This window comes from Nematolebias whitei, chromosome 6 (genome assembly GCF_014905685.2).
Source record: "Nematolebias whitei isolate Nwh7 chromosome 6, NemWhi1, whole genome shotgun sequence".
NCBI lineage: Eukaryota > Metazoa > Chordata > Actinopteri > Cyprinodontiformes > Rivulidae > Nematolebias > Nematolebias whitei.
This window is the reverse complement of record NC_056503.1, coordinates 32430336-32441308: the sequence shown is the minus strand read 5'-3', so window position 1 is coordinate 32441308 and position 10973 is coordinate 32430336. Positions and strand designations below refer to the sequence as shown.

At 38.7% G+C, this 10973-nt stretch overlaps 2 protein-coding genes across 4 annotated transcripts in view; both read right to left on the bottom strand.

The window, feature by feature from the left end:
• Positions 1-2006, bottom strand: part of LOC119410886 (high affinity immunoglobulin epsilon receptor subunit alpha-like) — a 3727-nt gene extending 1721 nt beyond the window's left edge. The window contains exons 1-3 of the mRNA XM_037677811.1: positions 1982-2006; positions 1420-1710; positions 977-1249 (exon numbers count right to left, since the gene is read on the bottom strand). Of these exons, the coding sequence (XP_037533739.1) occupies positions 977-1249; positions 1420-1710; positions 1982-2006 (589 nt within the window). The remainder of the gene's footprint in view (positions 1-976; positions 1250-1419; positions 1711-1981) is intronic.
• Positions 2007-5225: 3219 nt separating this feature from the next.
• On the bottom strand, positions 5226-10973 carry rabgef1l (RAB guanine nucleotide exchange factor (GEF) 1, like). Of its 3 annotated transcripts, none has more exons than XM_037678206.1 (9): positions 10840-10973; positions 10095-10337; positions 9813-9976; positions 8630-8808; positions 7960-8041; positions 7714-7846; positions 7536-7627; positions 7202-7458; positions 5226-5934 (listed from the first exon to the last, which is right to left on the bottom strand). In XM_037678206.1, exons 2-9 carry the CDS (start codon positions 10262-10264, stop codon positions 5500-5502), a joined length of 1512 nt encoding a protein of 503 aa, XP_037534134.1. In that variant the 5' UTR covers positions 10265-10337; positions 10840-10973; the 3' UTR covers positions 5226-5499. The 3 variants fall into 3 exon arrangements, with proteins under 3 accessions (XP_037534134.1, XP_037534137.1, XP_037534136.1); XM_037678209.1 differs by having other exon boundaries at positions 10095-10299; XM_037678208.1 differs by having other exon boundaries at positions 10095-10283.

Sequence of the window (10973 nt, the reverse complement as noted above, 5' to 3'; positions counted from 1 at the left end):
TAGTACTTACTTCTTGTACTACTATTCTTACATATATATATATATATATATATATATACAGCATAACTGGTACAGGCCATAGAGAGCACATTACTCCAGTTTTGGCCTCCCTGCACTGGCTACCCATTCACCTCTGGATCCAGTTCAAAATACTCATGTATGTTTTTAAATCACTGAACAGTTCTGCCCCATCCTATGTCACTGATCTTCTACAGCCATATGTCCCACCGTGCTCTCTGAGGTCAACAGACCAGATGCTCCTTTCAGTTCCAGAAACCCGTTGTAAGCTCAGAGGTGACAGGGCTTTCTCTGTTGCAGGTCCAAGACTGTGGAATGAGTTGCCACTGCGTGTCAGGCAGGCTCCCACACTCACAGTCTTTAAGTCTTGCCTGAAAACTCACTTCTATTCCCTTGTCTTTGACAAGGTGTGATTTGTTTTGATCCAGTCTGTAGTCTACAGTGTTGTCCATTTAGTTATTATCCACTGCTATTTCAATGTATATTTTTATTTTATGTTTTCATGTCTGCTGTGATTGTTTGTTTTCTTTTGTACAGCACTTTGGTTGGCCCTGTTGCTGTTTAAAGTGCTCTATAAATAAATTGATATTGGTATGCTCGTACGTGGCTGTTGTGTTTAAAATGAGTGTTTATGTAATTATTTTTAGTTTACATATCCAATATAAGTTTTATTCATTCAAGGCAGTCATATTTGTTCATAACTTTACTAATATTAAGCCTGAGAGTTACCGGATCCAAGCAAACGGTTGCCGGAACGTACCCTGTCAAAATTAAAGTTGTCGGATCCTGTTCCAGCAGGATCTGGCTCAAATTAAGCCATGGCACTATCTATGATAATTATTTGACATAGCATAACCTCGATGATGACCAGACTGTCTTTTTAAATTAATTTTACGTTAATAAGCATTTCGTATTTGTAGGTAATTATTGTAAGATGTAATTTAGTAACTAAAATCACCTAAAACATGAACTTGAGTAGCAGCTGAGATCACTGAGAGTGTCTGTCTCCTCACATCCCAAGACGCTCTGCACGAGTACATCCCACTGTCCTCAAGGGTGGCGTCAGTCAAGTAGAAATGCAAGATGGAGCCGTTTTGTCTCATCACCTCAACACCGTTTCTGTACAAGATGGTCTCGTGAACCGGACGGTTCACTCGAAGGCGACACGTCAAGTTCATGGTTTCTCCAACAAGGAAAGGGTGAGGTGGTGCGTACAGGATGGCCCACCCTCCTTAGAAAGATTACAAAGAAGCAAGCAGATCTTTACAACCTGAAGAAATGAGTCATAGCAGATAGTTTCACAGCTCAGTGAGAAAAGAGAAGCTCATCAGATCAGCAGTGATCGTTTCAAGTTCAAACGAAGAAATAAACGTTTTATAATTTGGTAAAATAAGATCCTACCATCCACACTGATCTCCACAGGCGGGCTTGGCTTGGTTTTGATGGTTCCCATGTCTGTCTCTCTCGCTCCCTGGCAGGAGAACTTTCCACTCTCTTTGACCTTGACGTTCCATAGCCGGATGGTCTCCCCGGTTTGTGGGAGCTGGTTGGATCCTCTGAACCACAGAAAGCTCCAGGTGGACATGTAGGCGTCAGGAATGCTGCATCTCAGCTGCAGACTCTCTCCAGAAAAGATCCTTGACGATTCTGAAACAATCTCAACAAAGGCCCTGTAGGAGGTGACCAAGGGGTCTGAAGAGGAGAAAACCCACAGAGGGGTTCTGGTTATAAATGTTCAACCTTCTGAACGGGATCTGAACGGCTAAAATAAGTCTTCAGTTAACAGAACACAGATTTTCTTGTTTACAAACATAAAATATATTAATTTATTCTTTACCTCCAAATACAAATGTCAGGGATAAAAGAACTGGGGAGAAAAAGCATGTGAAATATGACACTTGTTAAAATGATCAAACTTGAATAATTTATGAAATAACTCCAAAATGAAACAAATAAAACTTACAGAGAAAGGAGATGACTGCATCCATTCTGCAAACTGGGTTCACTGAGAAACAGAGAAGAGACGAGAGTCCTTTAATTCAGATTAAGAGAAGTGAAAATGTTTTTTTTCCAGGTGCTATTTCACCACACAGGACGTCATAAAAAAAAAAAAAAAAAAAATCAAATATACTGCCCTTGTTTACAAAATCATGTCATTGTATCTTCAGTGTAAAGATGTGTTAAAAATGGCTATCGATTCTAAATTCAAGATTTTAAAACAAAAGTAGAAAAAGTTAAACAAATAATGTTATTTTTCCTAAAATAAATTCTATAATCTAGTTATATTTGAGAGTTTTTCTGCCTTTTTCTCTGCAATGTAAACCGTTATATTACAATTATTACACAGTATCTTTAATAATCTATATATTTGTTTCAATCTAATTTAAGACGAGTTTCTGGAAATTGAAACACGAGAAAAATTAGAGGAAGTGAAAAAGAAATTCAGCTGAAAACGTACCAACGCCCAGTCAGAAATATACCAAGAACTGATCTTAGGTAACTTTGGAAAAACTGAAATTATAAACCCTTTTCAGAGTTAAATCACATCAGGTATTGTTACTAATTGTATTTATGTAACAATTTTATCTAAAAATGTAGAATGTTAGGATAAAATACTAAACTGTTAGGTATTTTATATCCATTTATGTACATCTATTTGCTAGTAACTGTACATCATCACAAAAGTAAAAAATATTTTTATGTTTTTGTGCAAATCAGTGTGTTGTTTATCCCAGTGGTTCTCAAACTGGGGTCTCCAGACCCCCGGCGGTCCACGAGCTGGTACTTTGGGGTCTGCAAAAAAAAATAAAATAAATAAATATATATATATATTTAATTACAAGTACATAGACATTTAACAAACTGTTAAAATACACCAAAATGCAGGAAATTACATCTACTTTATTCAAAATTTCCTGGGGGAGGACCCTCAGACTCCCCACCCCCCAGCTATGTGTTTTCTGGCATTGATCAGTTAACAAATTAAGCCCTGGTACTTGGTCTGACTACTACTGTTATGATTCTGTTCAGTTTTATTTAAAGAATTTTCTGTAATAATTTGAAGAATTGTCTATACATCTATGTTCATTATGTGCATAGGTAAAGTTTTAAAGTGGTTTTTGATACTGGTAATTTTATCAAAACTGTCATTTTTGGAAGTTGACATTAAAATTTTTGTTGTGTCCTGAAAGAAAAATACCCCATGTTTAAAGGTATAAAAATTATATCACTACTATTAAAGAGCAGGCCTTTAGAATTTATGTTACACAAATATTTCTACTGTACAGTATTAAAGAGACAAATTTAAGAAAATGATTAAACATGAGGGTTATGAGGGGGTCCCTGAACCCAAAATGTTTGAGAGCCCCTGATTTATACAGACATCTCAGAAACAAGTCTATAAAGAAAGTAATCTTTGGACGCACACCTCCCACATGCACGTTAGGTTGCCTTCAGGCCCTCTTTATGAGAGATCTGTGATCTCAATGGGATTTGCCAGATACTAAATTTAATAAATAAATGAGTCAACCCTATTCAAAATGGCTGCTACAGCAAACTAAAACACATTTACAGACACTGGTCTAAAACATGACGTGGTAGTAGCGGAGTCGTTCACAACATACTTACCTTGCAGCGTCACATCTTCACCAAAACAGAGCTCTTAATCTGAAACTCTGGCATCAAAGAGTAACATGCAGTTCATGGAATGTTTGGACTTTTATTTTTATGAACAAAGTCTCATTTAGTGTGGAACAGTGCAGCGACATAAAACGATGACACGGCCTTAAAGCATTCTGTTTTTATTGATCATCACACACCCATAGAAGCCAATAAAAGTGTCCCAATAAGTTAATTTTAAATTAAAGGCAGTAGAGTCAACGTCTCCCACGTGGCATTATAACAAACCTATAAAGAAACGATCCAAAAAAATAACGTTTTAAAATACAAAATATCGTCTGCATACAGTGCATTTCAATCTGTTGTTGGAACTTGCATTAAGACCCAGCAGCTGCAGACGGGAGCATCCTGTTGCAACAACATTCAAGACTTGTAACGGAAAAGAGAAATAAAATCTTAGTTCATGAGGAAAGGAGCTGTAAAACATTTCCTTCACTATAAAACTGCTAAACTATACAATAAATAGTTTGCACCTGTTCTTTTCATTTAACGGGAAGCCTAAGGAGCTTTAAAATCAGACAAAGTGCTTCTAAACAAATAAATCATTCTATAAACAGCAACAACAGGTTTGAGAGATTCTGATGCTTCCTGTTTGCAGTCAAACAGCGTTTTGTCTAATTAAAAGCTCTGACAGAGCAAAATAATATCATTTCACCATGAACTGCTCTTTCAGCAGCCATGCAGCCTCTTGAGGACCTCATAAATCAAAAGTCATCTTTAATTCTCTTTAGCTACTGTAAATATTACAAGTTTAACGTCACCGAGAAGAATCAATATCTGCCACTCAATAGAAAAATAAAATCACTTTTGTCCGTCCAGCTCGTAACTGGAATCTGGCATGAAACCAAGAAGATATCTACACAAACGCACCAATTTATGGACATGAAGGAAACATGTATGAGACACTCGATACATGCACTATTTCTCTTCAGAGGAGTGTGGAGGATACTGGCTAAATGCAGCCCAAAATCCAAGAATGATACAGTGGAAGGTAATTTCAGCAATAGAAATTTCAATTTAGTTTTTTTTTTCTTTTTACAAAATCTAATCCTTGTTAACTTAACAGGATGTTTCCTGGACAGCTGTTTCCACTTCCACCAATGTCCCCCCAAAAATGTTTGAGAAATCGTTACCCAGACGGCACAAATGTAACAGCTATAAGAAGTACTGACGTTCTGAGTTGTGTCTCGGAAGAGCTTCGATTGGAGTCTTTTTGTTTTTCTCTGCAGTTAGAGACCCTCGAGATGATCAGGCACAAATCTGTGGAAATATGTGCAAATCATTCTTTGTTACTTCATCATGTCAAACTGAGTTTGCACAGCTTGTAAACTAAACAGGACTTTATATGGAGATTAACACCTAACACTGCGTTTGTTGGACAAAAACAAGCTGTGGTTAAAAAAAACCCTCATGCAGCAGTTTTAGAGGCATAAAATCTAAAGTAACGTCACATTTTGATACAAAGCAAGACAAAAGGGAGCTTTAAAAGATGCCAAAAAGTGACCTTGCTATTTCCAGCGTCAAGCTATCAGGCTAAACTACACATCCGGCTGCAGCTTCTGATCTGCTGCCCAGATGTTGGAAGTGGTGTCAATCTTCTCGTTTAACTTTGCAAGAAAGTAACTGTGTGCTAAAACGCCCGACTTGTCCCTAAAGACAATGATGGACGGAGTGGAGACGTCGGAGTGAAAATGTGATCCAGCTTCAACAGCTGCTGGACGTGCACATGAACAGCTAAGAGCAACATAGGAGGAGGGGGCAAAGTTAAGCTGTTAGTGGTTCCTCTGCTGAGCGGTTTTCATATCAGCCAGCGAACACCTGAGGTGTCAGCGGCGGGGGCAGAAGCTCGTTCTCCACATTATCCGAGTCGATAGCAGAGGACGCTGCAGGCTCCGTGCCGCCGACTGTGGCTGCAGTGGAGTTTTGTGTTTGTAGAGGGAATGCGTCCAGCGCGCTCTGCACCGTCTGCTCCACCTCGTCCGTCCAGTCGATGAGGTCGCTCTCCATCTGACGAGCCTTTTCCATGACGCGCTCTTGCCTCTCGCCGAGACCGGTCAGCAGGTCCAGGCTGTTGTGGGTCTGAGCGAGAGCAGCGTTGCCCGAGGAAGAGGAGGCGGTGGCTCCAGTGGACTGTGGCCAGTGGGGGGACGCCTGGCCCGACATGTAGAGCTCAAACTCCTCGGAGCTCAGGTTCAGAGACTGACCGTCCAGTTTCTCTATGAAAGCCACTGCACAGCACTGAGGAGGAGAACATGGAGGGCCGTTAAAAATCTCACCTCTGAACATCAACACCAATACTTTATGTTAGTCGCCCTAACAGTTGAAACAATGAACGAGTGTGTAACAACCCCCTCAACCCATATTCACTAACATTTAAATCTTTTAGACTTTAAACCAGAAGTCAGTGGTAAACAAAATCAACTTAAACTAACAAAAATCTGAAAACGAACAGTTACTGACTGACTACATGGTAAGATTTATAAAAGACCATAAAAACTCACCTGCCACTTTATTGCCTCCTAACATAAATAGCTAATCGGACACTCTCATGGCAATAAGTCAGTGCACGTGGACATAAGACGTGAAGATGACAGGCTGAAAATCAGAACGAGCACCAAAACGAGGAAGAGATTTAAGTGACTTGGTTGTTGGTGGCAAACAGATTGGTGTTATGTCAGAAACTGCTGATGTGCTGCGACTTTAATGTACCAACAACATCAAAAATGTGGGTGGGGGTAGGTGAAGTACCCACACCTGCCCCCACCTTCATTCGCCCCACTCTGGGGCCATGAGCAAGGCCCTTAACCCCCATCTGCTCCATAAACAGGTCTCTCTTGAAAATGAGTTCTTGTGGCTCAGTGAGACTACCTGGATAAATAAAGGCTAAATGAAAAAATGAATCAGCTCAGAATAATCCGAATGGGGCGTTTAATCCGATTACTTATGTCCATGTAAACATAACTACTGAGTTTATTGCAGCTCTTCAGACTGAAGGTCTTTTGGATAAAAGACGAAACGTTTCCACAAAGAAGAACCCGTGCAGAGGACCTGACTTAAGCTTGTTTGAGTAAAAAAAAAAAAAAAAGAAACTGTTTTGTAAAACCAACATTTTTCAGTCAGGTCATCTGGACAGTTTCTTTTTTTTTTTTTTGTGCTGAAACGTTTCGCCTTCGGTCCGGTCTGGTTTGTTCCACTTTGGAGTAAGCTGTTGGGGGAAGAATCAGTTTTGTTGTGCTTCCTTGACTGATGAAACCTTCCGGACCGAAGGCGAAACGTTTCAGCACAAAAAAGAAACTGTCCAGATGACCTGACTGAAAAATGTTGGATTGTATACCTGGATTATTGAGCATGGACTTTGCTGTTTTGTAAACCTTTCCACTACCATCAATTAGTTACGTTCCACTTGGTGCTAACTGGACTTCCTCAAACATGTGGAGGGTGTAGTCTGTGGTGCTGTTTAATGATTTAAAAGCAGAAAGGTGAGCTAAAAAAGTAATTTCCTCACCAGATTAGTGAAGTAGTAACCATCCTCTCCAGTCCTGAGCCTGCTGGGTTTGGAGAAACGTGTGATGTACTGGATGTTAGAGTGCAGTCGTGGAGGGTTTGCTTTCAGCACTATATAAATGAGAGTCGGGAGGAAGTCGTCTGCAGATGCAGCCTCCTTCTTGCTCACTTTGATGGCATTGAAAATGTGTTTGCTACATCGGGTTATGCAGGCAAGCTTGTCTTTGGGGACTTGCTTTGAATCCATTTCTATGACATCTAAAACAAGGCAAATACAGGGAGATAATATCTGAAAGAGATTACTTGTCTTGGTTCGCAGAGTGAGTCTCACTCACCTGTGATAGCTTTGACCACACTGTCAGAGACCTCGGGGATCTCTTCATTTACAGGCACACAAAGCATCTCAATGGTGACCCAGTGCAAGTCTCTGTAACAAAACACGATCAGGACAATCTAACTTTTCTGCTTTGCTTTGAATACCAGCAGCAAATATTAAAACCTTTGCTTGCAAACCTGATTCTCTTCTGAATCACCAGATCTTTCTTCTCATCATCTGTGGTCTCAGGACAGAAAACTTCTTGGTAGAGGCGAGTCATCATGTACTTCTCTACTTCATCCATAATTCTCTCAATATGATCTGTTGAACCTACAAAGCAAATACATACAATGAAAATGAGCTATAAAGGGATAACAACCTTTTTGTGAATATTATTACTGACTACAAGCAGATTCTTATTGGGTTAAAGAGTGATGGCGTACCTTTGAGCGGGACGGGGCGACCCTCTGAGAGGTTCTGGTAGAAGTCCTGCACGCAATCTGACAGTTCATCAACCCCAATATCCTGAAGAAAGATTCAAAATAAACATTTTAGCTTCAATACAACAAGATTTATGGCAAAAAAACACAACTAAAACACAGAAGCAGATCAAAGTTGGTAATAATATGCATGAAAATAACATGTTAAACGTAATAGATTGAAAAAGATTAAATCAAATTGAAGTTTAAAGAATTTCTCCAATGACTGATCTTTAATGCTCATCATACAATAAATTACTTTCTTTGAAGCACAAAAGGCACAATCAACAGCTCAGAATATTTTTTTATAAAAATTTCAGAACATCAATTTTAGGTTTTGGCAGTATAATGGAAACAATATAGTAGTTAATTACTGGAAAACATGCACACACATATTCAACTTTATTTACCATAAAAATGTATTATTTTTTTATTAGACGTAAACTATACTGTGAAACTTTTTTTTTTGTTTTGGCAAGATAATAATAAATTTAGCAAGTTTAAAAGTTTGCAATTAAACTGTTTGCAGTAACTTTTAGGGCAATGATGACAGCTTGAAATGTCAAAAACATTAAGTGCTGTCTGACTTTAAAACTGAAGATGATTTTGAAAGAGTTCGTCTGGACTTGCTCACCCGTTTATACGCCATGCTCTCTGTGAAAGCGCGACACTGCTTGAAGATTTCTCTGCCAGATTTCAAAGGCTTGAGAAAATCTATGAACTCCCACGTTGCACGGTCTTTGTCCAACGACGCGTGTCTACTCACTGAGGAGCTGGGTCTCGGTGCTGACTGTGCGTCGAATGAAGAAGCATCTGGGAAAAGACACTGGATTTTACTTTCATCAAAGCTGCAGAAACTTTGACAATCCTGTCCTGATTTCTGCACATAACGTGCAGTAATAAATGCTCTGTGCTGCAATGAGTTTTTATAACAGCAACCCTAGGAATGATGTAACACAACCTATTTTAAGTTTTGTGCAAAGCAAATTTGTTCTTTACATAAAACCTGAACAGCAGATCTGGAAAAAGTGTTACCAGAAAAGCTCCTGCGATTTTTCACTGCAGACAATTCTGTCTTTCATTCAGAAAACACATCAATTTAATTTGTGAACTTCAATAGGAATTTTTTCCTAATTTTCAGCTACTAAGATGAGTTTGATCACCTTTAAACGATTCAGCGTCAAATTACTGTTCCCTGGAGAACAAACTTAAAATAATTTTGAATTCTCAATAAACTTTCTTTTATACCTTAACTTGCAGTTCCAGGTAAATCTCCCACACACTTGTCAGAGTTCTCATAAAAATAAATATTATCACCATGCAGGCTTGAAAACAGGAGAAAAGTGTTTGAGGCCAATTTAAGGATTTCAAATAAATAAATAAATAAATTAGGGGAGCAATGATAAATCGGCCTCGATTTCCTTAATTTTGGGAAATTGGCCCGATACTTGCATGAGAAACCGATTTTACAGATTTTTTTAGTTTTAACAACAATTGTCTGAACTTCATTTATATTTCAGAGCACTACCTCATGGCCAGTTAAAACAAGTTTGTAATGTTTCTAGGATGTTGTTCAAGAGTATGTTTTTCAATAAAATCAGATTAGAAAATTGAAGGTGCATTGTGACCATATAACACCTGACAGTGTCGCTTATAAAACAAAATCGTATCGGCCAAAATCAGAATCGGCAGGTCAGACGTTTTAGAAATTGGTGATCGGCCAGAAAACTGCAATCGGTGCACCCCTAAAATAAATAAATAAATAAAAAGTTCAGAACCACTGGTATCCACCCCACTTTTTTTTATTTTTTTTTAACCTTTTTTTGGTGGTGTTTTTGTTGACTGAGTAAAAAACTTTGGGACTTTGCTTGACTTCTCCTTTGTCTTTCTTTCTTCATTCTTCTTAACGGTTGTGATTGAAGGCTGTGATTGGGTCCTCTGGTGTCTGCTTGCATACGCTTCCTCTTCCTCTCTCTGCAACCTAGAAAGAAAACAATCAAGTAACTAAAATGGACAGTCAGACAATCGCAAGGCCGATAGGTAGGATTATATTTGCTACTCTGAATTTTACACAGACGTGACAACGGAGCCAGACAAACCTCTCAGCAAGAGCCCAGTCTTCTTGAATCTGCTGTTGTTTGTCTCGCAGATTTTCCTCTCGCCAGCACTTTGAGCACAGGCCTTGCCAGGCTGTGTTGCCATAAAACCCACATCCTTTCTTGCAGAGCAACTCTGATTGATCCAAATGGATGCCTCTCCTTTGGCTCATCTTACTTCAGCGAAGAAGACTGGACGAGGAAAAGACTGTGAGTAGATCCAGAAAGTCAATCTGCAGAAATGCACTGTAAAGTGTACAAATATTACTATTTAAATGACAGAACAAATAGCATTTTGTTTCTTTTTTTGACTCACATCAAACCTAGATAATAAACACACACGCTGTTTCTTAGATTTAACACACCAGAATTTTAGTATGGCAAGATTAACGACTTTTAATAAAAGTTTATAACATCCAACGTATGACTAATTTAAAATGCAGTTAGTTTCGGTTTAACTAAAGGAACTTGCATAGCTGGTAAAAGCTAAGTTAGCATTAGCTCTCAAACATTATGATTATCTCATAAACTACCTCTCGACATATTCTTAGTCTCATAGAGACGCATTTCATTTATTATTTCTGACAATTTAACCGTATTAAAGATGTGTGTTTGTGATGGAAAGCCTTCCAAGATCGGTAATTCAGGACAAGCTAAGCTAATACGTGCTAACTAAGATTATTATTGAGCTAACGTGAGGTTAATAACTATACTCTGTATTGTCTGTATGAATTGTTTGTAAACATACACTTTCATTCGTCTCAGGAATTATCGGGTAACGTCGCTGTCCTTTCGGTCTGCTTGTTGGTGAATATTGACATTAGCCAGGTCGCTAACTTCGTCCCAGAACCATTTTATCTGACAGCTTCTTCTTCTACTACA

Bases quoted from the DNA above. Each gene is read 5' to 3' on its own strand.
- rabgef1l (XM_037678206.1), bottom strand. From the start codon at position 10,264: ATGAGCCAAAGGAGAGGCATCCATTTGGATCAATCAGAGTTGCTCTGC. The intron at 7,847-7,959 runs GTACGCCATCAC...TTTGCTTTGTAG, and splicing joins TCGCCCCGTCCCGCTCAAAG to GTTCAACAGATCATATTGAG. The intron at 7,628-7,713 runs GTTTGCAAGCAA...GTTTTGTTACAG, and splicing joins GTGATTCAGAAGAGAATCAG to AGACTTGCACTGGGTCACCA.